General features: G+C 38.5%; 4 protein-coding genes, 1 long non-coding RNA gene and 1 pseudogene across 10 annotated transcripts; 3 read left to right on the top strand and 3 right to left on the bottom strand.

The window, feature by feature from the left end:
* The first annotated feature begins 487 nt into the window (after positions 1 to 487).
* Positions 488 to 2,234, top strand: LOC112168752 (phenylacetaldehyde synthase). Its single transcript, XM_024305658.2, has one exon. The coding sequence runs from the start codon at positions 611 to 613 to the stop codon at positions 2,135 to 2,137; it is 1,527 nt and encodes a 508-aa protein (XP_024161426.1). The 5' UTR covers positions 488 to 610; the 3' UTR covers positions 2,138 to 2,234.
* Positions 2,235 to 10,348: 8,114 nt separating this feature from the next.
* Positions 10,349 to 11,421, bottom strand: LOC121050181. The gene is made up of 2 exons (XR_005802278.1): positions 10,854 to 11,421; positions 10,349 to 10,725 (listed from the first exon to the last, which is right to left on the bottom strand). It is a non-coding gene; the product is annotated as an uncharacterized LOC121050181 (long non-coding RNA).
* Positions 11,422 to 11,635: 214 nt separating this feature from the next.
* On the bottom strand, positions 11,636 to 14,976 carry LOC112169980. 5 transcript variants are annotated; one of them, XM_024307112.2, is made up of 5 exons: positions 14,789 to 14,976; positions 14,336 to 14,400; positions 13,281 to 13,470; positions 12,686 to 12,959; positions 11,636 to 12,549 (listed from the first exon to the last, which is right to left on the bottom strand). In XM_024307112.2, exons 3-5 carry the CDS (start codon positions 13,447 to 13,449, stop codon positions 12,255 to 12,257), a joined length of 738 nt encoding a protein of 245 aa, XP_024162880.1. In that variant the 5' UTR covers positions 13,450 to 13,470; positions 14,336 to 14,400; positions 14,789 to 14,976; the 3' UTR covers positions 11,636 to 12,254. The 5 variants fall into 5 exon arrangements, with proteins under 5 accessions (XP_024162880.1, XP_024162882.1, XP_024162878.1 ...); XM_024307114.2 differs by having other exon boundaries at positions 13,281 to 13,467; XM_024307110.2 differs by having other exon boundaries at positions 14,836 to 14,971.
* A 124-nt stretch (positions 14,977 to 15,100) lies between these two features.
* On the top strand, positions 15,101 to 19,110 carry LOC112169979 (LL-diaminopimelate aminotransferase, chloroplastic). The gene is made up of 10 exons (XM_024307109.2): positions 15,101 to 15,267; positions 15,349 to 15,422; positions 15,545 to 15,612; positions 15,738 to 15,854; positions 16,573 to 16,635; positions 17,109 to 17,213; positions 17,338 to 17,388; positions 17,658 to 17,978; positions 18,208 to 18,414; positions 18,517 to 19,110. The coding sequence occupies exons 1-10, from the start codon at positions 15,182 to 15,184 to the stop codon at positions 18,808 to 18,810; spliced, it is 1,386 nt and encodes a 461-aa protein (XP_024162877.1). The 5' UTR covers positions 15,101 to 15,181; the 3' UTR covers positions 18,811 to 19,110.
* A 385-nt stretch (positions 19,111 to 19,495) lies between these two features.
* Positions 19,496 to 22,009, bottom strand: LOC112174187. Of its 2 annotated transcripts, none has more exons than XM_024311926.2 (2): positions 21,867 to 22,009; positions 19,496 to 21,562 (listed from the first exon to the last, which is right to left on the bottom strand). In XM_024311926.2, the coding sequence occupies exon 2, from the start codon at positions 21,462 to 21,464 to the stop codon at positions 19,725 to 19,727; it is 1,740 nt and encodes a 579-aa protein (XP_024167694.1). In that variant the 5' UTR covers positions 21,465 to 21,562; positions 21,867 to 22,009; the 3' UTR covers positions 19,496 to 19,724. The 2 variants fall into 2 exon arrangements, with proteins under 2 accessions (XP_024167694.1, XP_024167695.1); XM_024311927.2 differs by having other exon boundaries at positions 19,496 to 21,567; positions 21,875 to 22,009.
* An 890-nt stretch (positions 22,010 to 22,899) lies between these two features.
* On the top strand, positions 22,900 to 27,139 carry LOC112173973 (annotated as a pseudogene).
* The last annotated feature ends 673 nt before the right edge of the window (positions 27,140 to 27,812 follow it).

The following is a 27,812-nucleotide window of genomic DNA, read 5'->3' as shown; positions in this document are numbered from 1 at the left end:
GTAGATTCAGTATTTACCAAAATCAAACTAATTTTTTCGATAATTTTCGATTTCAGTTTTATCGGCCTCGATTACCAAAAAGTCAGTTTACCAAACTTAAAATATTGGTTTGTATTCAATCGGTTTGATAATTACCAAACCAAGTGATAGCCCTAATACAAGGCTTACTGAAAGAGAGGAAAACATGCTTATAACAGCTGAACCTCACTACAAAAAGAAAAAGAAAAAAAACGTTTATCAACTTACAGTGCATGTTGTAATCATTTTCAACAACGTTTAGCACACGTGTAGATGGCAGAGTGGTTAAAGCTGTGCAAATAGGTCCACTACACCGAATTATAGGACCACAGTATCAAATCACTCCGAACAATACATCAACCCTAACAATAGAGAGCTTCACGTACACAAACTTAATCAATTCAGTGCAAGTCTTGTTGAGTACGTAACTCGCTCGACTCTAATCCTATATCTCTATATAAACACTTCAATCTATGCTCCAGTGAAACTCAAAACATCAGCCATTCTAATCATTATCGATCTGTCTTTCTAGCCTTTATTGATCATCTGTTGTATCACCTAGCTGTGTTCAACTAATTCACTTCCAATCTAAATGGGTAGCTTCCCATTCCACAGGGATCTACAAGAGATCGCCTCTTCCCAACTGACCAAAGCCCTAGACCCCGAAGAGTTCAGGAAACAAGGCCATATGGTCATAAACTTCATTGCAGATTACTATCAAAACATAGAGAAATATCCAGTTCTAAGCCGAGTTGAACCTGGGTATTTGAAAAAATGCCTACCAGAGTCAGCCCCATATGACCCTGAACCCATCTCAACCATCCTTAGAGATGTTCAGAATCACATTGTTCCTGGCCTAACACATTGGCAAAGTCCCAATTTCTTTGCATACTTCTCTTCAACTGCTAGCACTGCTGGATTTCTCGGTGAAATACTCACCACTGGATTTAATGTGGTGGGATTCAACTGGGTTTCATCACCGGCAGCAACCGAGCTCGAAAACATAGTCATGGATTGGTTGGGAGACATGCTTCAGCTTCCCAAGTCTTTCCATTTCTCTGGCAATGGCGGCGGTGTTTTGCATGGGAGTACTTGTGAGGCCATTGTTTGCACAATGGTGGCTGCCAGGGACCAAATGCTACGCCGAATTGGTAGCGAGAATTTGGGAAAGCTTGTAGTGTATGGTTCAGATCAAACACATAGCACACTTCAAAAAGCTACCCAAATTGTTGGAATCAACACGGAGAACTTCCGGGCCATCAAGACTACAAAGTCAACTGGTTTTGCACTACTACCTGAGATGCTAAGATTGACAATAAGTTCCGACCTGGAAAAAGGTCTAGTGCCGCTCTTTCTTTGTGCCACAATGGGCACAACCGCCACCACTGCTATTGATCCATTGGAGGCACTATGTCATGTAGCAAAAGAATACAGCGTGTGGGTTCATGTGGATGCTGCATATGCTGGAAGTGCCTGCATTTGTCCAGAATTTCGGCATTTCATTAACGGCGTAGAGGGCGCAAATTCTTTTAGTTTCAACCCCCATAAGTGGTTATTCACTGGAATGGATTGCTGTTGCCTTTGGGTTAAGAATCCAAGTGTGTTGGCAAGTTCACTGTCGACGAATCCGGAGTTTTTGAGGAACAAAGCCAGTGATTCAAAGCAAGTTGTGGACTACAAAGATTGGCAAATAGCCCTAAGCCGGAGGTTTCGGGCATTGAAGCTGTGGCTTGTGATAAGAAGCTATGGTGTGGCTAACCTTAGAAACTTTATTCGTATCCATGTCAAAATGGCCAAGACTTTTGAAGGGCTTGTGAGAATGGACAAGAGGTTTGAGATTCTGGTTCCTAGAAACTTCTCCTTGGTCTGCTTTAGAATTTCACCATCGGCCTTGATCAGTAGTAATGAGGATGATGAGATCGGTATGGTAAACGAGGTCAATTGCAAATTGCTGGAGGCCATCAATGCATCAGGTAAAGCATACATGACTCATGCTGTGGTTGGAGGGCTGTACGTGCTTCGTTGCGCGGTTGGTGCGACTCTGACCGAGGAAAAGCACATAGTCGAGGCTTGGAATGTGGTGCAGGACCATGCACAAGCCATCCTCAGCACGTATTGATAATAAGTAAAACTACTTGTACTACGTACCGTGGAAATAAAGAATATCTGTGTGTGGTAATAGTCGAAACAGTTAGTTTCGGTTTGGAATGCTTCAATCTCTGTGCTGGTTATTGGATTAATAATAGGGGCGTGACCACTTACCCAATTTTAGATTAAAAATTGCCCACTTACTCCACTAAGAGTTTTTTAACCTCATTTACCTAAACTAACATCTATTGACTGTATTGCTCTCATATTCTCTCTCTCCCTCTTTCTCTCTCGACCGAGACTCCCCTCAACCCCTCTCTCTCTCTCTCTCTCCTCTCTCTCTCAGAAGCCTCGATGGACCGAGTGAATCACACCCAAGCCCTCGCCGGAATCCGAATCAGACTCCCATGGCTTCTTCTTCAATCCACTACGATATTCGCTGCGCCCTTCTTCTTCACTTGGCCACGTCATCTTCATCGACATCATCGTCACCTTCGCCGTCATCGTCGTCGTCCACGATTAGGACTCTCAGTCCCCATCGCATAACCTCGCGCGCCTCCTCAGCACGTCGAGTGCTGTCGTCGTTCTCCTCCTCGCCGTGGACGACGTCGATCCGCGTCAGAGCTTTCTCCAATGACCAGTCGAAAGAGGCCGTCAAGCTTCTGGAAAAGCAGTCGACATGCACCGCCGATGAGCTCCACCATCAACCTCGTCCCAAATCCAATCAATTCTAGAGCTTCAAGGTCCGGCCATTTGCACCTGCAATTTCACAGTTCCGGCCGGCCGATCAGATAGCAAATCGCCCGCCGGTGCCTCCGTCCCTGGTCCATCAGATCCGGTGCCCAGAGCACTTTTTTTTTTTTTTTTTTTTGTACACTGTGAACCCCGAGAATGAGGAAGGAATTGCAATGTAACTGTGGGGTTTGTTTCATGGTCTACTGGGGGCAGTAGACACATTATTGGCCCCCAGTAGACTTTGATATGAGGGACAGAGATTACTATAGTGTGGTGTTTTGATAAGTTACATGTTGTTTTTTGTGTATTAAAGTCAAATTATCTGTGAATCCTACAAAATGGTGCTTTTTTGGTGGTCTATTGGGAGGCAGTAGAGACATTGGACTTTGTATTGTGGGGCAATAATATGATTATTGGGACGCACTAATATGATTATTGGGAGCCAATAATATGATTATAAATTGATCAATTGTGCCTGTAGGAGACGTGCCACATATGCACGGACAGCTTGTAACACCAATTTTCAGCTCCCAGTAGCAGCTCATGCATCAGGCTATCCCTGCAGAAGTTATAAGGGCTGGAAGTTGGCCTCATGAAGCAAAATTGCGAAGTTGGAAAGTGCAATTTTCCTTTGTTCTCTCCGTTTCACCCCACCATCACTTATTTTGGAGTCCATATAGCACGAAGCTTACATTTTGGAAGTCAAGGCCTTGTGCCTTGAAGATGGTGTCTAATTTCGGTCTTCTCCAAAGGTCGTGAGCAATGGGAGGTCTACAAGGGGGAGCTTTTCTATAACCTTTCTTATCTTTTCACTTGCCCTCTTCTGTCTTTTCTTTCTCTATGCTTTCCTTGTACATTGTGCGTTATATTGCCATACATTGAGGACAATGTCTAGTTTAAGTGTGGGGGAGGGAAATACAAATTTGTCAATTTGTTTTTGAGTCATTCTTTGTTAAAAAAAAAAAAAAAAAAAAACAAAGATTAAAAAAAAGAGAGTCTAGTTTCAGGTTTTATTTTTCAATGAGTCTTAGGAGTTTTCCAACTCTATGATGAGCATGAACTTTCGGATTTATATTTTGGTCACAAAAGGATTGCAGGCATGTGTTAGATTCTTGATTTCAAATAATTGTTCATAGATTTTGATGATTATTGTGCTTGATTTATATACATTGATGGTTGGATTAATGTAACACTTGAGAATTGATGGATGCATGCTATGACAGGTTAAACTTGATTTAAACCTTTGTGAGCTTTTGAGCCTGTATATGTGCTATTTCTTTTCTGAGTGCTTAGTATAGAATCATCTTATTTTCTTGACGAGGATTTTGCATGATCTCATCTTTTTTTCATCTTGGTTGAGACTCGGATTCGACTTGCATATTTTATAAGGACAAATGCTAGAACTTGCCCCAAAGCCTCTTGAAGCGTATGGTTGAATTGCATGATGGATGGGAAGGGATAAAGGCACTAGGATTACCACCATAGCCAAATTAACCTGTGTCCCTTTTATGCACACAAGATGTGCAATCCCCTCGTTAACCCCATTGAGCCTACATTAAGCCTTTTTTTGTTTCATCACCCACAAATTCTTACCCTTAAAGCTTAGTATAGATTTATCCTTACCCTATTCAAAGGAATTAGTGGAGCAAATATTTTTAGAGAGATATATGTATGTTCAAGGTACTTTTGTAAGCAAGTGTGGGGGTAAGACTTGTCCATAAAAAAAATATATATGTGTTGCCGAAAAGAAAAAAAAAGCGTACGGCAAAAGGAAAAAAAAAATTAGTGTGCATGGATTTTAGTCCCCCTTTGTGAATAAGGAGGTTGCTTTGAATTGAAGGCCTGTTCAAGAAAATTTGGTCTTTGTCCTATTTCACAAGTGTTAAAAGAAAGGTTAGAATGAAGCAAAGGCCCAAAGAGATGACATCTGGCCTTGGAAAAAAAAAATTATTTGCTTCATGTTCGAAGATTGATTACCTTGAAGAGTTTCAAGATTCTTTTATCTCTTATGTTCTTCTAGTGCTCCACTAGGTTCTTTAGGATCTTTGAATTTCCTATCCTTTCTTTCTTCTAACCTTAACCCTTGGCCCCATTACAACCCTGAATAAAGACCTTGTTGATCTTTGAAGTTGTACATTCGATTTGTGAAGACTTGTGTGGAGGGGTGAGCATATGGTGTCACTGGCCTTTTGTCCAAGTTTTGGCATTCCAATCATGGGATCATATGTAAAAAAAAATTTCAGAAAAAAAGCCTTTCTTTCTTGTTATCATATGTGAGCTATTTGTTTGTCTTATTATATCATTCCTCTCACATATAACTTGAGTGAAATATATGCTTATACATCAAGTCAGAAAATCATGAGTGAAAAGAAATTGAGAGCATCTTTGTGAGAAATTGAGTTGACGCTTGTTTGACACATGAATAAGTTGGTTCTCCTTTGTTGCACTAGTTTGATTGTTCATGTATTATAACTTAGCACTATGGTTATCAAAATAAATTAGCTTTTAAGTGAGGTTATGAATTCTGACATGTGGTTGTGTGAATTTTGTTGACCATACTTGTGGGCATTATAAGTTCTCTGAGATGTTTGGAAGATATTAGGTCCGTGTCTTTTGTTCTAGTTAGTTCTTTGTTTGCTAGGGACTAGCAAAGTCTAAGTGTGGGGGTATTTGATAAGAGCATATTTATGCGATATTAATAGCGTTAATCTCCATACTTTCTTTGTTAGTTTAGTGTATTTTCTAGTTATTTACTTTGTTTATTTGTTTTATAGGTGTCTTGGAGTCAAGAAGAAGAAAAGAAGAAAAGAAGTAAAAGAGGGATTGAAAAGCAAAATCGGGAAATCTGCCTGTGCAGATCAGTTAACTTCGACAGAGCACTGAGACCAGCTCAGAACGATCCATAGAATGATCTTTATATTGATGGAAAGCCTCGGATGTCTAGTTTTCAAATATTTTTACGGCTCATCAATATCATTTTTCTAAAGGAAGTTATGGCCGATTTAGTACAAAGAGGTCAGGCTGCGCGTGACTCTGAGGTTGGACGGGAATTTAGGTTTCGAGGCCCAAATCAAACCAAGAAGCCCGAGAACGAGTTTCTGCTTTATATTCCGACTTATGATGGACAAATGGCATGATGTGAATGGTTGGAATGAGTCATCAAGTTCAAACGCCAATAGGAAAACTCCACCTAAGCACGTGAACCCTAAATTCTTTTAGGTTTTGGATTTCCTAACCTTTAAGCATATAAAAGGAGATCAATCTGCAGTAGCGGCTCTCTCTTCCTCCCCTTCTTTAGTTAGTTTTATTTCTTCCATGTTTAGATAGTTTTTATTAGTTAGGGGGCTGCTTGAAGCCCCTAGACATGAACTACAAGATGATTTGATTTTTGATGTTATTTTCTGTTAATCCAAGATGAGACTTTTGTTTACTACTTTTCCATTGATGAATTCTTGCTTGTATGCTTTGAGTGTACGCTTAGTATGCATGTTAGGGTTCTAATGCTTTGATTGTTTGATGCCTGTGTCAATAGTTGGACTCCTCAAACCTTCTAGAGAAGCAATTGTTAGTTTTCACTATCAAGTAAACTAAGTCCTAGGTTTAGCAAGGCGCTAAGTTTATTGCGATGCCTAGTGATGTCTCAAACTCTTTTAGACCTTACTGATCTCTGCATGTTTAATCTAATAAGCGTACCTTTAGGTTGCATTGTTAGGGAATAGTCTAGGTGTAGAGCACTTCCTGCCTAGCGTACGAAGTAAGAAAGGGTAATAGGTTGTGTTCAAGCGTACCGAGCCAACCTGAGCATCTTTATCTAGATTAATTGAATTAGGATTGAACAAATTGTCTTGTGTGTGATTGTTGGGGGTGGATGCATCTTCCCTAGCTAGCTTTATTCTCTTGATATCAACCAATCTCAAATCTGTTTCAGTTTCGTTTTTCTTTCTGTTCTCTGTCTTTCTGTATTTTATTTTTATAGTGAACGATATCCAAAAATCACCAAATTTTGTGTGCTGAACGCCCTATGTGACTAGTACATCCCTGTAAATTTTCGTAATTTTCTGAGTAGTTTAAATTAGGTTTTTAATTAGATTTTCGACTTCTGTTCGCTAGGAACAGTGGTCACTTTTGTGACATTATTTTGAGTAGTTATAACCTTAGTCCTCTGCGGTAAAGACCCTTGTTTACCCTTGCTACAATTGACAATCTTAAGTGCGAATAAGGAAAATCAATAGCTTATAAATTTAGCTATCAAAGATAATTACCTTTATAAGGATACATGTTACTATAAATGATGACAAATGATGTATAAGTTGTAGTTAATGTTCTAGGTAATTACTCCACCTATGACTACATCTATAAGTTTGTAGTTAATGTTCTAGGTAATTGCTTCACCTTGACTACATCTATAAGCTTTTAAACCAATTTACAAATATGACAACGAATGTGTTGTCATAGTGGTAATTGGTAAATTCTCATAGTTAGACCAAATAGGACGTGCGTTCTCAATGATGTAATGAGGTTCTCGCTTGTATAATTTGGGTTTTTTTTTTTTTTAATTTCTTGTGTAATATCTTTCATTGATTAGATAACTACATCTTTGAGAACATGTGTTACTATAAACCACGACAATTATGTATTATATTATGTAATTTTCATCGTCGTCGTAATTACTTTTAGTCGACATATTTACCACAAATATTCACAACAATTGATGTAGAAACGGTAATTTTTGTTATATTTGTAGTAATTACTCTACTTACAATAATGTACTAGTTTATGGATAATTTAACGAGTGTGACAATAAATTAGTTGTGAGAGTGGTAGATCTCTATGTTTTTATCATCAATAAAATGAGGAAAATGAACCTGGTACCCCATCTGGCCAAGAAGTGGCCTACGTATAGATATGTACGTGATAAGAAAGGAAGGAACAGGATCAGATTGAGTAATAGAAGGCTGTTCTTGTAGTCGGGCCACGAGGAGTTCTGTCAGTTGCTGCTTCATTTGAGGGCTTGAGGCTTCTCTTCGTTCTCCTTCCTTTCTTTCGGTCAACGCCTCGCCGTTTGTAAGCTTAAGCTTGTAGCTTATTGAGCAATTAATTAATTAACAGTGTAAGATTCTTATTTATTCCTTATCCTGATGGTGACAGATTCTTAATATTTGATAACTAGTCAGAAGCTCAGAGCCAATAGAAAGTTGGGTCTTCATCATATCGCCGCATGTTTTGTTATAGCTAGTTGGCAATGAAGGACTAAAATCTTACAAATATGTTCTGTTAGGGTGACAATATCTACAACAAAAAAACCTCATTTGCAAGGAATTTATTCTTCGCTAAAAACTGACATTTCATCGCTATAGTATTTTCACGAGGAAATTTTTTTTCGTCTTCAATTCGTTGGAGAAAGCTCATCAAGAAAAGTTTTAGCAACGAAAAAATTATTTCCTCGACAAACCTTTTTCGCGAAAAAATTAATTTTTCTTGCTGTTAATCTTTGGCGACAATGTTTTTCCTCACCCAAACTCATACTCTTACCACGTTAAAAAATTTCGAGGATCAGAAAATAGTCGTTAAATATATTTTCTGAGAAACTTGTTTTCGTCGCTAAATTATGTATTTCCTCACTAATGATAATTAATAAATAAAAAATTATAAATAATAAAAAAAATTTGAACTACTGTTTTTGCGACGAAAATATTTTCGTCATTATAAATAGCTTTGGCGCTTTAAACCATTTTCAACGACAAAATTTTGTTTCATTGTAATATGTATCTTTTTAGCAAGAAAAAGTTATCTCACTAAAAATAATCAACGAGAAATGTTTTTTCCGTTGGTGTAGGAACTGAAATCTATAGTGAGAAAATTCACTTTTGTCATTATAAAATTTTAGTCTATGGCGAGGAAATATTCTTCTCTGTTACAGTTGTCTACTTATTACAATATGACATGTCAGCAGTACATATTATTTCATTCTACAAAGAGGATTCTTATTCAAACAATCAACAAAATAATAAAGGAAATAAAAGAACATAGCAAGGATTTTGGAACAGAAGAAACTTATATTGCAGCAAACATGGTTTACAGTACAAAACTCTCTTGGTAGTTCATTATTCTCATACTTGAAGAAAAAGATCCAAACGTATATTTCAAGGGAAAATTTTGCAAACAGTACACCAAGTAAAGGTCACTAATAATTCTTATACATAATGTTCCAAACCGATCATTTTGGTACACGGACTCTCGAGCCCGACCCACTATGTAGACACGACATCAATGACGCCGTTAACTCTAATGTCATTATGCATTTGTCAAAGGGTAATTTAGTACTCTCACACTCTGGCTCATTTTTTTGGTTAAAAAAAAAAAAAATTCTGATCAGGCTCTGACTCTCTCCTTCTCTCCCTACACGCACATACCCAAACTTAGAAACCTCGACCCCGGCGACCACCGCATCCCCTCCACCTTCCAAATCCATACCCAACGGACACCTCGAGTTTCCATTTCGATTAAGTGATTTTCGGGACCAATTCCTTTTGTGCGTTCGCTTTGAATCTTGCTATGTTCTTGCTTGTGGGGAAGACCTCGGCTTTGACGATGAATGTGGTAGCAATTCTCCCCCACTTCCACCATCTCCTTAAACGAAGTCGTCACCTCTGCCTGTTTCCGCTGCGATGACCTCCTCATCACCGCTGCCAATATCTCCGGTCTCGTCCAAGTCTTCGATGTTAGAACCCAAACCCCGCTCCAGAGACTCGAATCCCACAATGGCCCTGTTCGCAATTGCCAATAAACCCCATTTGGTCTCCACATAGTCGTCAAGTACTGGAACATTGCTGGCGAGACGGCGACTTCGAGGTAAGGCTGACCAATCTCAGAGATCACAACAATGGCGAACTTGTTCTTCTGCTGGTGAAGGCCACTATGCGAGATTGGTGGTCTGAGATTGGCTCTATGTCAATTTTGTTCTTTCTAGTACCCATCTCAAAAACAAAAAGAAGATCACAAGGGATTAGAACACAAAAACTAATTAGTTGAGAAAGATTTGAGAGAAGTCAGGTGTAGGTGTCCAAATCAACTCTGGGTTTGACTCATTGGAGACCAAGAAGCATGATGGTGGTGGAGGTGAGTAGCGATGGTGCTTAGAGAAGTGCGGTGGAGGAGAGAGAGCGAGAATTCCAGATTTGACGACTCGAAGTTTCATATAGAAAACCCAGAAGCAAGGAGGCGCAGAAGAAGGTGCTTCCAGAGGATGAGGAGGCGAATAATAGGCTGTTGGAGGCTGAAGGTGAAGGACGGGAAGGAAAGTGAGTCCCAGAATTGATTTGCATTGTTCCTAATTGAGTTGTTGTTGTTGTTGTTGTAATTGTTGATTCAGCAGAGGTGAAAAGCTGTGGATTGATTAGGTTGGAATTGCAAAGCTGATCGGGATTGGGAGGGAGGAAGAGAGTGTGAGAGAGAGAGAGAGAGAGAGAGAGAGAGAGAGAGCTGGGTGCTCAAAGTAAAAAATTGAAAAGACCATATTACCCCTCAAATTAACGGCGTCATTGACGTCGTATACTGATAGTGAGTCGAGTTTCAGGTTTCGTGTACCGAAATGCTTGGTTTAGAAATTTATGTATAAGAATTATTAGTGACCTTTATTTGGTGTACTGTTTGTGAAATTTTCCCATATTTCAAAAGCAAAAGCATATACTAGCAGCTTTAGCTCTTATTCAAGAAAGCTTAACAAGACAAGCCTCTCACTTCCTCATGATCACAATCCACAAGCTGCTGCTCCCTGAGACTTACGAGCTCCCTTGTTGTCAAATAATGAGCTCCTTCCAGTGCAAGCTCCCCTTATCTACCAGACTACAAGCAATAAATCATCCTCGTATGTGATTCTTGTTCCTAATCAAAGTTCAAGTACGGGGCAGTCACTAAAACAACATTAGTAGTTTCATAGAATACTTGCAGGAAACACACAGTGGTACAGAAATGCTTCTAAAAGGTTATTAGGCAAAGAATCTGAGAATTACCTTAATCATTGTCTAAGGCCACAACTTAATGAATCCCTTCTACTTCACCATCAGACCCAAGAGCTCTTAAGCTAGAAGCTGACAAGACCTGTGAACCCAAATGACAAATAATATAAATGAGAATTTTCATCTTTTGTCAATGACCTGAAACATTATACTTATAATTGCGACTGGTTATATACTTATAATTACTATTGATTTTATTTCATTCATTCTCACGGAACCACAGATTTATAGCATTTTAAACTTTAAAAAGCTCGTGAACATATAAGAAATCGTCATATAATTGATGCCATAGTCGTGAGGCAACAATTAAATTTTAAAAATACTCATAACAATTGTACATATTCATAAGCATGTTGTGATTCATATGAATATGAATTTTACACATTCCTCTACCCTGATACATCTATATAAGCATGATAGAAATCGGTTTGAAGATTGACTTAATTTCACTCACTGATTGCATTAGTCATCTTCACCAATTGCTCATTGTCAGGGCCGATTTTGAGAATTTGGGAGCTCAAGTTGAATTATTTTTTTAAGGTGGTCGAGACTTTTCAGTACATTTTTGAATTATTTTTTAGCTATTAGAGTATCAGATGTAATTTTTTTTTATTAAAAAAAAAAATATCCAAAGTAAAGATTCCATACCACAATAGATGAATCATGAATGTATTCCATTTAAAAAGTTCTTTTTGGCAATTGAGAATCAAAATCAATTATAAAAAATTCAATAGTACAAAATCAATTTTATAAGATACATATAACAAATAGCTAAATTTTTAAGTAATATTTCTCTAATTTGAATATGTTTTTGCCTAATTACTTTAGAAATCATGTAATAACGTGTAGTACTATTGTTTCTCCAGACCCAAAAAAAGACCACTTCTGATAGAAAATTTGTACTGGATTGTGCATCAAGAATCCTCTCTATATGCCCGATCTAAACGTAAGAATTTGACTCCACAAATGTAAGTGATTTAACACTGAAATCAGTCTCATGACTCATGAGGAGCATAGTTTTCCTACTCATCACTGTGGAATAGAATATCCATAAAGATAGAGATGAAAGATGGTCATAGAGCATTGACAAGGAATATCATTTTCCAACTTGAAGGCCAAAAACAAACCAGATGAGATATAATTGGCATGCGATCCTGTAGCAGTAATCTTGCATCAATTCCGTGAAGATTCATCTTTCTTCAGCTTACTGATATTACCTTGGGCAACAGACAGGTTAAAGTTGAGCAGGAAAATCATTGATTCGTCTAGAAATCCTCAGCTGTCTTCCACATCCTGGAGCTGAAAGCAACTCAGCAATCACCTCTGTACAAACTAGGATGAAACTTTGAGAAACATTAAGTTGTGATCCTCCTAAAACATGCAGCAGAGCACTTCTTAATCATAATATTTACTTCTTTTCTCTTCTTTCCTTTTCTTCTTTTTCCGCTCTTTAGACTTATCCTTGGATCTGTGCTTCTTTGAGCTTCCAGAAGAAACCTTTTTTGATCTCTTCCTGTTGGGAAGCTCCTCTTCAGAAGAGTCACATAACTTCTGTGAAGGCTTCTCTGGTCCATAAACACGACGTTCTTGTAAACTGGGACCAGCTATCTGTTCCTCAGAGTCCGAACGTGGAAGATATGGACCTGTTTCATCCATCCTTGACCCAACAGCTCCTCTGCCACGCTTGACCCTGCCATAGAAAAAAGTTCACGTCAACTAGTATCCATTATGTACTCTGTAGGACTGCAACAGCAGACATAATCAGATACCGACAAGTATGCATACAATGCAACACAACGCACACACCGAGTCTTTTAAATTTTTACCTTGAATGTAAAAATTCTTCAAGTTCTTCGTCTCTTAATCCATTCTCTTCCCTTGAATGGCATCTCTCATATACTCCCTGGCTTGATGAACAAGTAGCACTAACATTATCCTCCATGGAAGCGTGCCTCTTGCTAGTGCTTCTCGGAGTGTTGCCATCTCCAGGATTCCTGTCATTTCTGCTCTCATCCTTCATCTTGCCTTTAAGCCTTTCATCCAATTCGAGCTCTTTCTGCCGGATACGCCACATTTCATTCACTTCCACAGCTTTATTTGCTAAACAAACAAAAGGGAATTAAAATTGATCTGAAAAGATGATTGAACTTTATTGAACAATACACCAAAAAATCATTGTGTTGTCTACAACAACTTCAACTGTACTATACTGTAAAACTATAGAACCTTGTATATACTAATGTAATCACTGTGCTCATCATGTATCTTTAATAACAAAAGCATGATTTAATTCAATTAAATGTATCAAGGAAAGGGCAACAGTGCAGGCCCCAACAGGCTTCTTGTCTCGAGGCACTGGTATGGTGTTTAAAATCGGACAAGTAGGTCAATGAAAGTACTGATATGGCACTAAGAACTGACCTTGTTCAACACCACGAACAGTAGCACTGAGGAACCGTGAATTTGGCCTAAATCTTGCTTTAGGTTGTTGAAGATAAGCATGCACACCTTCCTTCTCAGCTTGGCGCCGCAATTCTGCTGCTTCTCTCATAAGAATTGCAGCTATTCTATTCTCTGTCTCAAGATCCATCTGACCCAGGTAACCAACCTTCTGTCACAATAAAAATAAAAATGAAGACGCGATCAAATACTTAAAATGAGTATTTTTCCTATATAACAAATGTTATTGAACTTCAGGAGTCAAGACCTTCTAAATGAACAGAACCATTTAAAGAAGAATAGAATAGGGAAAAAGAAAAACAAAACAAGAGTAGATACTGAGATATCACACTAACCAGCTCAGACCACAACATCACAGTCAATTTATCAAGCCTTTCACTATATAGCCAAGTACCAGAGCATTTTCAGTAACAATAACTTTTTCAGAATTTGCATCAGACTTTATATCTAAACACAGCTAGAAACAGAACAAATTTCAGTGCCCTTTATGGATGGGGAGTTGGGACAGACTGAAAAGAAGGACATAAACATCACCTTAGGATGATAACCAGGTAAAATGAAACAATAAATACTTGATCAACAAGGCTACCCGGACTGCTAATATTACCAAGAGCGATAACAGCAAACACTCCATGTTAAAGGATATCAAGTCTGATTTGTATTTTCAGTTGTTTAGAAACACAAGCAAAAGTGAGAATGTAATGTGAAACTTCTCCACTTACAGGAGAGCATGGCATCATAAACTTTGTAGCCTTTTTATGGTAACTCCTCTTATTGCATAAATCCACACGGTATTAGTGATTCCAATGTTTTGTATTCTAAGCTATAAACTCTTATTTTCTGAAGGCAAATCAGGCACTTTTGGCAGAATAAGGTGAAGCTTGGCAGAGGCTATTAAAGAAGCTAAATAAAGCATTGATCTGGAACTATGAATCAAAATCTACCACGCTAGACTAGTCATATTTCGAAAAGTAATCTCTATGATTCAAACTTAAGACATAGACTAAAGAAACTACCTTATATAATCCCAGTAGTTACTATACTCCACTCGCTTCGCAAGCTTGCTTTCCTAGTCCTCAACCTGATTCCAAAAGTCTTCCATTAGTGCAACAGAGCAATATAACACTACTAATCAATAAAATTAAAAACTACAGAGCAGCATCTTAATCCAAAGCTTAATAGATGCAAGCACATATGAATGAACACATCAAAACACACAAGCGTCTAAATCATGCCGAACCACGCCACCAAATTCCCTCAGAAATGTTTCAAAAATTACAAAATTTCACACACAACCGAAACAGCAACCAATCAAAATCACACAATTTCATAAATCAAACACAAACAATCTCAAAAAAAAAAAAAAAAGACTCAATTTTTGCGTGAACTAAACACAGAATCTGAAAATCTATTCTTCACGAACAACCGCATCCACGGAGAAAAAAAAAAAAAAAAAGAATTAAGAATACTTAGCGACGGTGGCTGAGTCGGCTCGGCGTCGAAACGGTGTCCGTACCCGGTAACGGTGACCCTAACGGCGATCCTAAACGGCGTCTCCGATTGCTTCTTCTGGCGGCGACGATAGCCAGAGAGAGAGAGAGAGAGAAAGAAAGAGAGAGTCAAATTCGTCCTAGACTGACTCCTAGTCCTTTTCTAAAAACAAAATAGCCCCCACGTCATTCGAGCCTTAAAAAGCAAATTATGTTCTGACCAAAATACCCCCACAGAAACCCCTAACGAAACGCACCGTTTTGAGTAGTACATTCCCCACTGTGACGCAGAAAGAGGGGGCGAAGTGTTGGAGCGCCGTCGCCATTTTACCACAGTTGGATTGTTTTGTAGAACCCAAAAAAAAAAAGAAAATGGCTCTGAGTCAAGCTTCAATCTCGTCTTCTTCCTCCGCCTTGTTCTCTCAGAGCCGCTTCAATTTCAAGTCCCCAACCTCCAGGTTCGAATCCGACACTCTCTCTTTTCCTTTTTCTCTCTGTTTTTTTGAGGTGCTGAACATTTATTTATCACTGTTTTACAGAGGTCAGAGCGTCGCCGTTCCCGCCAAAACCATCGGCGGCGGCTGGAAATGCGTCGCCACTCCTGAAAAGACAGGTCGGTGCCGCCTTTTTCAGTCTTTATTCTTTATTCCGGTGGATTTTGTATCCTTTTTTTTTTTTTTTTTTTAAATTTGGTAGAAACGAAGTGTGATTATTATATGTTTTTGTAATGTGAAGAGTTCAAGACTCAGGTGAGTCGCAATGCGAACATGGGGAAGCTTCAAGCTGGTTATCTTTTTCCAGAGGTCTGTAATTTTGTTTCACTATAGCTAAACATTTACTATAGAAAAAAAAGACTGTCATTGAATTTACTAGATTGATTTTTGATGTAAGATTTCGTTTTTTTGTTTGTTTTGGTGGGGGGTTTTAGATTGCTAGGAGGAGGAATGCGCACTTGGAGAAGTACCCTGATGCGAAAATAATTCCCCTTGGAATTGGTGACACTACCGAGCCCATTCCAGAATATATAGCCTCTGCAATGGCAAAGGTATTTCTTGGCTCTCATGGTTAATGTGCTCTGTTACTGCCCAGCATGAATGTGGTTTGTTTTGATTTTGAATGTCTGTGGTATGGCGGCCTTGAATTAACGTAAGCAACTATATTTACAGGCAAAACCAGTTGTTTTGTGTTAATTGCATTTACAGGAGTGAAACTTTACTTGTCTGGAATTTGTAACATTATAAAATATGATTTGGCTGTTCGAGGAATGAAGCAACAATATAACCCCAAATTAGAAAGTTCCTCTTTAATGGTCGCTGATTTTACTATGTTTCCCACACTTCTATTCCTATTTTAGTATTTTTCTGCAACACTTGGATGCTTATTGATGTATTTCTAACATGAACCCCAAGTTGAACAGTAATGTGGAAATCATGAAATCAGAGAAAACATGGGTTGCCTATACAGTAGTTGGCACTTCAGTTTTTATATATGGTTCTAGGAATGTCTTTTCTCTTTTGGTTGAATTGGAATTATTGAGGCAGACAAGAAAAGTAGGCACCGTTTTTTCAAAGGAAACCAATTACTCTGATCTTGTGATTGACAACTTCTCTATCCTGAAAAATATTTCGTTATATGAACTTACATTCTCCAAAAATTTTAGATTCTCTATTCCACCTGACCATGACTGTTACCTTTTGTTAAAAGAATATGTATCACATTGTTGTTGATCTAGCGGTTTAAAATTTGTATTGTTGATTTGGCAGAGAGCACTTGCCATGTCCACCCGAGAGGGTTACAGTGGTTATGGACCTGAACAAGGTGAAAAGGTACTTGGCTTTCTTATCTTTAATTGCCATTTAGAATGTTTTAATTGATGCCTTCTAAGTCATCTGTGTAAAATATGTCCTCCTATCTGTACCACCATTTGTCTTTTTTGAAAATCGGGGATTTGAGGTTTCACTTGCTGGTAAAATGAATGCGAGATTTGGATTTAAATTTTTAGAGTAAATTTGTTTATGGGGACTTTCAAAATTTACTTTTTGCTATTAATTTCGACATGTAAATGTATCTATTTTTAATTAAGTTAGATTTCAAATAACCAGTCATTCCCAATTCATCCTCTAACCCACTCAGATAGATCTTGTTTTCTCAGTCCAATCTAAATTGTCAATTTTCTTGTTCTTTTATATTTCTTTTTTAACATCTGTCACTCATTTCCTTGAGCAGAGATTCTACAGTGATCATGATTAAGTAACTCCTGTGATAATCAAGACTTAACCCATGTCATTAATATGTGCAGCCACTGAGAACTGCAATTGCTAAAACGTTTTATGATAACCTTGGCATAGAGGAAGATGATATATTTGTTTCTGATGGTGCAAAATGTGACATATCCCGCCTTCAGGTTTGCTTACCTTTTATAAAAATTTTGTTTGTTTTGGTTCGTTTTGTTCTGTTAAGTGGATTGATTGATTGATAAAGAACAAATAAAAATTTGTGGGCTTTGCTGTTTCCTCATTTTGTGGCAGGTTCTTTTTGGGGAGGATAAAACAATAGCAGTGCAAGATCCATCATATCCGGTAACCTTTGTTTTTGTGCTTTATTATCTGTATATTGTCTCTCATCTCCATCTCTACTCTACTCTTTATCTCTATCTCACAGATACACACATTAATATTCTTTTTGCTAACTGAAAATATTTGGAAAGACTCCGGAGTACTTTCTGATTGAAAGTTTGTGAAGAAATTGATAATAAACAAAGACTGAATACATATCTGGTTGAGTTAAAGTGTGCCAACTGTTTAAGTATGTTAAAATTTTGAGAGAAAATTTCCTTTTGTGTATGCAGGCTTATGTAGACTCGAGTGTTATTATGGGCCAGACAGGACAGTACCAGAAATCTGTTGAGAAGTTTGCAAACATTGAGTACATGAGGTGTACTCCCGATAATGGATTTTTTCCTGATCTGTCCTCTACTAATCGAACAGATATCATATTTTTCTGTTCACCAAACAATCCTACTGGTTCTGCTGCAACAAGGGAGCAACTGACACAACTTGTAAAGTTTGCCAAGGATAATGGCTCAATCATAGTCTATGATTCTGCATATGCCATGTATATGTCAGATGATAATCCATGCTCCATCTTTGAAATCCCTGGAGCTAAAGACGTAAGTCTGCAATCAATAATTTGTTACTGCAAGGCTCTTTGATCATCTTTTCCATAAACTTCATCTTTACCCTTCTTGATAATAAATTAGTTAAAGAATGGTGTTTTATTGAGAGTTGTACATTGATGTGCTTTGGCCTGTCATATCTCCTTTTTTGAAATTTCCTTTCCAATGTCATCTTTTTGACTATCCAAGATCTAATATTTTTGTTTCTGTATGGACATTCAAGGTTGCAATTGAGACATCATCATTTAGCAAGTATGCTGGATTCACTGGAGTTCGTTTGGGGTGGACTGTGGTTCCAAAGCAGTTGCACTATTCGGATGGTTTTCAAGTCGCCAAGGACTTCAACCGCATTGTTTGTACTTGCTTCAATGGTGCATCCACTATTGCCCAAGCTGGTGGTCTGGCTTGCCTTGAACCAGAGGGTCTTAAGGTCTGTTACTGTCTCTTGATTGTTTTCCAACAGTTTTGAATCTGAAATCCACAGTTATGCGTTACAAGCTTTGCTTACATTTATTGTTTCAACTCCTTGTAGGCTATGCACGGGGTGATAAATTTCTACAAAGAAAATACTAATATCATAATGGAGACATTTAACTCCCTTGGCTTTAATGTATATGGAGGGACGAATGCTCCATATGTGTGGGTCCACTTCCCTGGACAAAGCTCATGGGATGTGTTCGCTGAGATTCTTGAGAAGACTCATGTGGTTACCACACCTGGAAGTGGCTTTGGACCTGGTGGTGAAGGTTTCATCAGGGTTAGTGCCTTTGGTCACAGGGAAAATGTATTAGAAGCATGCAAGAGATTCAAGCAATTATACAAGTGAGGACAGCGGATCTGACTTTGTAGACCGGTATCTGCTGCCTACTAGTTGAACCAACGGTGTTGACATTTGCCTCCATTTGTGTTCTATGCTTAAAACTTAAGCAAGTTCCAATTTCGTAATTAGTTTGTCGACTTCAGTTTTTGAATTGTAGAGATTTTAGCTAGTGTAAAATTGATTTGATCAGCCTTGTTTTATGATGTTACGCTTTATTGCTGTAACTTTTGTAAGGATTAGAAGCTTGATTTTGTTGGCTAGAATAATAGAATTTTCCTAAATAAAGTGGTTGATTTTACTTGGCCAGCACATCAGTTGTGAATTTGATTCCTGTTCAATAATGTTGGTCTTTTCACAAAATATTGCGCTATATCTGAATTTCCACCGAGGCCAATGCTATATCAGAATTTCCATCAGTTCTAGACATATTGCCGATCCATCTATCCTGGTAATGCACGTTCCACTAAAGGTTAAAAATAGGTCAATATGCCATGCTGCTATCCGTGAAATCTTTCTTGCTGCGGAGTGGTGGGTTTAAAAGTTTGACAAAGCAATTATGCTGTTTTCGGTTAATTTGGAAATGTTGCAGACGTGAATCGCACACCCCTGGATCAAGTGATCAAGTAGTGAATCCATTCAGTTCCAGGAGAGAAGATACTATCAGGAGAGTAGCTTCTAATGCCTCTCGATAAATACAAAAGAGAAGTTTCAGAATCACAATAACCAAATGAGAATATGATGCTTCTAAACAGCTCACTGTTAGCAATCAACAAAGTCCTAATGGTGCAATTCCTATTTTACATGACCTGAATAACTAGTTTGGCATAATCACAGGAACAATATCTACACTAAAGTAACAGTACCTGCTGAGATGATCTCTAGAATTTGAAGTGAAGACACCTAGAACTGTTCGATTCTCTTCAGAATCTCTCTTTGCAGGTTGTCTTATAATGTCCGGTCTGATTACAGAGACTGCAACGTACAGTATGTTTGCCAGGATTAATGTCTTCTACACAAACCCGTTTCTTTTCGGGGCGCCCTGGCAGTCTACGAATCTTAGGAGGTCGCACAAAAACTCGATTATCATCATCATCAGTCATTGCAGCCTCTTCTGTCTTTACCCATCGGGGTTTTGCTTCAATGGGATATATCTCTCCAGCATACGTCTCACGGTAACTTGCTGCAGTAAAACATTTCTCTGTAAAGGCATATACATCTTTCTGACATGAGATGAGGGCAGCAACAGCATGGGAACATGGTAAACCATATAGCTGCCATTCGCGGCAGGAACAACAATGGGTTCCAATATTCACTATGTCTGATCGATCAGCTGAGAGGACCTCAAATTCAACTTGATCAGATCTAAGGACCTGATATGTGGATGCACGGCTGATGGCCTCTAAAATATAGTTCTCAGCAGATGGAGCAAGTAAGGAAAACCAAGAATTACTTTGCTTACGCCGTTCTTCAAACTCCGTCATCAATTTACCATGAATCCTCTCAATGACCTGGATTATGGGCAGTTCACGAGCTTCCAGAATCCATTTATTGAACTCCTCAATATTTGATGAGAAATGACCATAATGTGTTCCTTCAAAATACACAAATGCCCAGCGGGAAGGATGAAATTGTTGCAGCCATTTTGCAGCATCTAAAGAAACCTCCTCTATTTCAGCCATTTTTTCTTTGAAACCAATCGTAGTAGTGGCTTGTGCAGCTTTCCATAACAGATGAACAAGCCTTGGGTTCTTGAATTCTTTTCCAATGCTTTCACTCAAGTGGCGAATGCAAATATCATGTACAGAATTTGGGAATTTCCTTCTCACTGCGTCTGCAATGCCCTTCTGTGTATCAGATATAAATGTGAGCTGTGGCATATTCTGGGTGTTCATCTCTAGTGCCTTGTGCAACTCTGACAAGAACCACATCCAGCTCTCATCATTTTCTTCATCAACAACACCAAATGCAAGTGGAAATAAACCCCCCTCAGCATCAAAAGAAGTTGCAGAGAGTAAGGTGCCGAGATATTTGCTCTTAAGATGGATTCCACCAAGCCCAATAACAGGCAAGCAACCATTCAGAAAACCATAAATGGATGAATAAAAGGAAACAAATAACCGCTGGAACCGGTGATCTGGACCAGTAGTAAACACCTCAGCAATGCTTCCAGGGTTGGTCTTCTTTATTTCTTCACAGTATGAAGGAAGAAGGCAATACCCTTCCTCGGAAGATCCATATATCGCAGCAAGTCCCCGTTCCTTTGCACGCCAAGCCTGCTTATATGGTATGGTAATCCCATACTGCTGATGAATATCATGCAATATATCCTTCGGCTTGTAATTAATGTTATCCCGCAGACGTTGTTCTATAAAACTGACAATCCAATCAATAGACGCCTGATGGTGCCCGTTGTGCGCATTCCTACCGCAAGTGTGCTTCCCTTCAAGGCTTCTTATCGCAAATGTCGGCGCATTAGGAAGCTTCACGGCACGAATGCGCCACGGACAAGCCTCCGCTGCACACTTTGCAAAGTACCGGATAAGGTCACTTTTTATTATACGAAGCTCAAAGTGTTGGGCAATTGCAGCTTCTTTAATCGCATTCCTAAACGCCTTTACATCAGGGAACTCTTGACCAACAAAAAATGTCTCCTCCTCCATGTGACAAACCCGAAAACCAAACCAAAACAATCACAACTACCCTTCTTCTTCTTCGTGTTCAATCTCGAAAGTAATTATAAACATTCTCATGACAAAGTCTGTAAAAATCAAAGTAATGCCATTTAAAGCTCATACAAATGTGACCTGATATGATTCAATCATCATATTGCACTCTAACACAATTCAAAGCTGACAGCTTTTACCACTGTGTGATAAATAAGTGAAAATTTGAAGCATTTAGAGCTGGTAATTAACCTAAAACTGAGATAATAACAACAATTTATACATAAAGAAGCAAACTTTGGGTGTGAATCCAAGGATCTACAGCTTGAGATTTGAATCAAGAAGAGAGCAATACACAGTAAGGTCTTATATAAATCTTGAGAAGTAGGTATAACTGACCTGTAGAAGAAGAAGAAGAAGCAGGCGATGATGGCGATCAGAGCAAGAGAGAGAGAAATCGAGGCAGTGAGAGAGAACAGTTTGGGTATTCTGACAAAAGATTAGGGTTGATTGGGTCACTGGGATTGTCAGTCACCTGAGGAGGGCATTTTCGTCATTAGGAATTTTTTCCTGCTCTAATAACAAAAAAAAAAAAAAAAAAAGGCTTTTGATGACAAATGGGAAATCAGAAAACCACAACTTTGAAAAGTACTGATGGATGACAACTTTCTGAAAAATGCCTACGAAGTTTATAGGAATTTCTAACTTCCCTATTTTGCCCTTACATATTTCGGATTAAACGAATAAAGTTTTAATAAAAAATAATAATATTTCATGAGTTATTTATTTTTTGACTTGTAAAATCGAAAGAAGAAATTCTACCAAATTTAGTATTAGTTTATGAGAGTAGCAACACATTTGGCTTGCACCTATCAAACTTTTTGACTATTATATGGTGTGCTTATAATAAAGTGGGAGTATGTTGGGTGTTTATCTTTTTTTAGAATAGGTCTTTTAGTTGTATTCTGTAAATCAGTTATTTCTAACCGCCCCTAAAGGTGTGTCGATTTTGTATTGCTTACTCAAATTTCGATATAATGATTGACATTTTTAATTCAAAAAATAAAGTGGTAGATGTTTTATATAGTTGACAACTCGACATTGAGGAGGATAGTCATATTTAGTTCTTTTGATATTTGTGAGTTTTGGAATTGAATTCGTTTTATATGTTGAATTGTATTACGGATCTTACTAAAAGTTAGAAACTCGCTTGCTCTCTAATTAAAATATTATTTTCTAAATTTTAGAAACTATTTTTGGTTTGTAAAACAATCCTTTTCCTCACTGAAGACAAATTTCCCAAGGGACAATAAGGAATGATGTTTATGTATTTTCTAAAAGTAAATCGTCTTTAAAAAGGAAAACCAGATTTTGTGAATTAAAATATATAAGGGTGTTTTGGGGAAAGACAAGAGTGAGTGGCTCTGTCACAGTCGTCTCAGTCTCCATAACCCACTCAGCAGCCTTCCGCCTCCTTTTTTTTCTTTGCTTCTTCTTCTCCTCCTCTCTTTGGTTCTGGGTTTTGTCATTGCTGCCCAAAAGGTACTGTCTTTACTCTTTTAGGGTTTTAATCGCTTTGCATGTTTAGGGTTTCATCTCTGTTTTGTTGTGAATTGATAATGGTTTTTTTATTTATTTATTTATTTTTGAATATAAATTTGGTTATTGATTATTGGTTGCTTATTGTTTGTGTAGTTTTTGTTATCTTTGGCATGAGTTTTTGCTTCTGCTTTATCGACCAAGTATGGGTATAGCCCAATAAAAAAAAAAAAAAAAATATACTGATGCTTTCGACTCTCAGACTCTCCCCTTTTCCCTTTGGCGCTGTCCCCATTTTGCTTCTGCCTTCTAGGTTCGATTAGCGAGTCTCGGCCGACTGCCGAGCCACCTCCTCCACCAGCACGGCTCCACTGAGACTCTGCGAGACTGCGACTCCTTCAATCCCAGATCCCAGGTATTGAATTTTTGGTTGATTGATTGTCATTGCTGATGGGTTGATAATTGGGAATGTTTTGGATTTTTGGTTGATTGATTGTCATTGCTGTAGTGGGAATGGGTTGTTGTCTTGTTGAATGTTTGATAATTGATTGTCATTGGTGATGGGTAATCGGTTGTTGATGATGGGTTGATAATTGGGAATGGCCGAATGGGTTGTCCAGCTACAAGCCTACAATGATGTTTGGTAATGGTTTGGAATGGGTTGTTGTCTTGTTGATGATGCTTGATATTTGATAATTGATTGTCAATTTGTCATTGCTGATGCCTGATGATGTTTGATAATTGGGAATTGCATATTTGGTGTTTGGTGTTTGATAATTGCATATTTGGTGTCTGGTCATATGGGCGAGGTAATAATACTATGGGCATGTGTTTCTTCTGGACAGAGTAAAATGGTATCTGATATTTAATATATTTGAAATGGCTTCAAATAATAAGTTGGATCATTTGGATGGTATATGAAGATAATTAAGAGAATAAGTCTTCCACTCACAAGTCAAAAAAGAAGAAGTGCAGAGGCCAGAGGGGTCGTTTAGGCTTATCATTTAACACTGACCCAGCCTTTTTTTTTTTGATCGAATAACATTGGCCCAGCTTGATTTAATGATTGTGAACCCATTTTCAATACCGAAATCTTCTATGGTCAGCAACTCATAGTGGTGTGAGAGGTGTCTTGTGTAATGAAAAAGGTGAATTCATTGCCGGATGAGCCTCCCACTGGGTTCCAAACCTCAAAAAAAAAAAGAGTTCTTCGCAAAATTTTTGTATGTATAAAATTAGCCCGATCCTCCTGTCATTCCTGGCTACGTCCCTGCTGCCATGGCTGATCAGATTTCTTGTTTCGTTTTCCCTGTTTTTTATGTGTAGATGGTTTTGTGGATTATCAAACTTCTTGTGCTTCGTAACCTCCCGAAAGAGAGGAATATTTTGATTTGAGTTTTGCTAGTTTGTTAGTGTTCGTAGTTTTTGTGTTCTTGTTGGTCCTGTTTGGGGTCTGGTTTTGTGAACCATTAGTTTATTGTAATGTGGGGAATGTAATAGGGCTGGCTTGAAGATGGGGAAATTCTATGGATACCAGTAGATGCCTGAAGAGAATGTCTTGGTTTAAATCTTTAATAAAGTAGTGCTTCTATATGTAGGCATATTATTTTAGGGTGTACTCGAACTACAGTCGTGCATTACTTTTCTAAACTTGACTGTAATTGAAATATCAGTGATAATTGAAATTTTTGATGTAGTCTTCATGAAAAATTGTGGTTATGCTCAATTTCTCAAAGACCCTGTCTTTTTGGGTTGTAAAATTTTGACTTGACACTGTTTTTCTCACTCAGTGCTTCACCATGAACAACCTCTCAGCCTTTGCAGCCCTTGATGCCAACCCACTCTCCAAAACATGCTATTTGGGCACCCACCACAACAGGTTTAATCTCCTCCAGCGCCCCAGAAATGTCGTTGTATGCTCAGTGAAGCCCTCAGTCGCCTCCCCCTCATCGCTAAGTGTGGCTGGGTCCCCTAACAGTGGGCCTAATCGAATTGAGTCTCTAACCCAGGTCTCAGGAGTTTTGGGGTGCCAGTGGGGTGATGAAGGTAAAGGCAAACTCGTTGACATCTTGGCCGAGCACTTTTACATTGTTGCTCATTGTCAGGTAAGACAAAGAAACACTCTGCTAGCATTGCCAGATTCTTTTGGTTTCTTGATTTTTTTTTTTGGTTTCCTTTCAGGGAGGAGCTAATGCTGGACACACCATTTACAATGCAGAAGGAAAGAAGTTTGCACTTCACCTTGTTCCCTCAGGTATTCTCAATGAGGATACTCTCTGTGTTATTGGGAATGGTGTTGTGGTGCATCTTCTGGGCCTCTTTAAAGAGATTGATGGCCTCGAATCCAATGGAGTGTCTTGCAAGGGAAGGATATTGGTCTCTGATCGTGCTCACCTCTTATTTGATTTCCACCAAGCTGTGGATGGGCTTCGAGAATCCGAGCTTGCTAAATCTTTCATTGGTACAACCAAGAGAGGCATTGGACCTTGTTACTCTAGCAAGGTTATCCGAAATGGCATTCGAGTTGGTGACTTGAGGCACATGGATACTTTACCTCAGAAGCTAGATATTCTGTTGTCAGATGCTGCATCAAGATTCAAAGGTTTTGAGTATGGCCCCCAGATGCGCGCTTAGAGAAGAAGTAGAAAAGTACAAGAGATTTGCTGAGAGATTGGAACCCTTCATTGCTGATACTGTACTTGTTGTGAATGAAGCCATCTCTGAGAAGAAAAAGATTTTAGTTGAAGGGGGTCAGGCAACAATGTTGGATATTGACTTTGGAACGTACCCCTTTGTCACTTCCTCAAGTCCTTCAGCTGGTGGGATTTGTACCGGTCTTGGCATTGCTCCCAGAGTTTTAGGTGATCTCGTTGGAGTGGTAAGTAGATGGTTTTTTTTTTTTTTTTGGGATTTTGGATTTGGTTTTTCAATTGTTTGATATCATCATTGCATCCTTGCCTTGCTCCAATTCTTCATTGTTGTTACAGTTTTAAACTTATACGCGGAACAACTTAAGAAAATTGCATCTTCTATAATTCTGTTTTTAGGGGGTTAATGTTTAATTTTGTAAATCTAATTTGTTTTAGGTATTTTCGGACTATTCTTTCTAGTTATTTAAACTTCATACTATTTATGAAATATATTTGTGTTGGTATAGAGGTCCTGTTGCTAACTTGATCTTTGTCTTTGCAGGTGAAAGCATACACTACAAGAGTTGGTTCTGGTCCTTTCCCCACAGAAAACTTAGGTAAAGAGGGTGACCTTCTTAGGTTGCAAGGTCAGGAGTTTGGCACAACTACTGGTCGCCCTCGTCGCTGTGGTTGGCTTGATATAGTAGCACTGAAATACTGCTGCCAGATTAATGGCTTTTCTTCTCTCAATCTCACCAAACTAGATGTTTTGTCTGATTTTCCTGCAATTCAGTTGGGTGTAGCCTACAAAACTAGTGACGGCACACCAATCAAATCATTCCCTGGAGATCTTCGCCTTCTTGAGCAAGTGAAGGCAAGTTTTCTTCTCTCCCATATTTATTGGGACGTGTTGTTTCTCTTGTTTCTCAACTGCAGTTAGATAATTACTAGTACTAGTTTTTCTCTTGAGCAATATGGTCACTGGTTTTATATGTTAAACAATGAAATCTTATTGTTAGCTATTGGTGATGTCGTTTTTCTGTGCTTAGGTGGAATATGAAGTATTGCCCGGATGGAATTCTGATATCTCTAATGTAAGAAGCTACTCTGAACTTCCAAAGGCTGCACGTCAGTACGTGGAAAGAATAGAAGAACTTGTTGGTGTACCTATCCATTACATTGGTGTCCGGCCTGGACGTGATGCCCTCATTTACAAATAGTCATCGCATTATTTACATTGTCAGAAGTAAAATGAAGCTTCTAGTGCTGGAGGAATTTATTTCCTTAAATGTTGGGAGATGTGTTTCACATGGCTATGAATTTGATGTACCACACCCAAGCATTGACTCTTCTTTTTAGGTCTTGGGTAAATTTTGTTTCAGTACCATTGCTTGTTGTAATGCATAAATTGCTAGGTAGGAAGATCTTGCAACAATTGGAGCTTGAGGGAATTTCTCTTTTTTGAAAAACTTCTGATTGCTTTGAGTGATATTATCAGCTAAACAAAATTAGTGGGTGTTAAAGCAGACAACAAATTACATTTAGCAGAAACCCCATGAGTTACAATAACATCTCTAAAGGAATACAGTTCTAGTCTCTCCAAGGTCATTAGAGAGGATAGGAAGAAAATTGTAGATCTGCTTGAAAAGCCCATTCAATGGCTAGATTCTAACTGCCTTGCTGAATGCGATGATTGTGAGGATAAGTGGAAAAGGCTTGAATGAGCCCTTAATCTTGATTTTGTCCCTGAAAAATTATCGCCTAGGTGAGCAGCTCATGTTAGTGCTAACCTTGTATGTTACGTACAAGGCTGAATTGTGGACAAATTGTTGCAAAGTTATCCAATCCGTTGTGACCTTTAGGTCTAGATGATGATGTGGCTTAAATATAGGTAGAGTGGCTGGGAGAACTGGTTATGGCATCTGCTTGAGGTGGTCACCAGGTTTCTACTTTGGGGACGACTTCGAAGGCTGTCAGTGGCGGCGGTGTTGGCGTTTGGTGTCATGATACTTGTGTTTGCTTGTTGCAAGGATTTTGGGCTGGTCCCTGGTGTTTGGGCTTTGTCTTTGGGCCAGATCTTTTGGTCATTTGGGTTGGTCTTATTTTAGTTTAGCCCGTACTATTTTCTGGTGGAATCTAGTGGGTTTCGTCCTGATCTAGTCTAAGACTCTAAGTT

The sequence above is a fragment of the Rosa chinensis genome, chromosome 6, assembly GCF_002994745.2.
Source record: "Rosa chinensis cultivar Old Blush chromosome 6, RchiOBHm-V2, whole genome shotgun sequence".
NCBI classification, from domain to species: domain Eukaryota; kingdom Viridiplantae; phylum Streptophyta; class Magnoliopsida; order Rosales; family Rosaceae; genus Rosa; species Rosa chinensis.
This window is presented reverse-complemented; position numbering and strand designations above follow the sequence as displayed.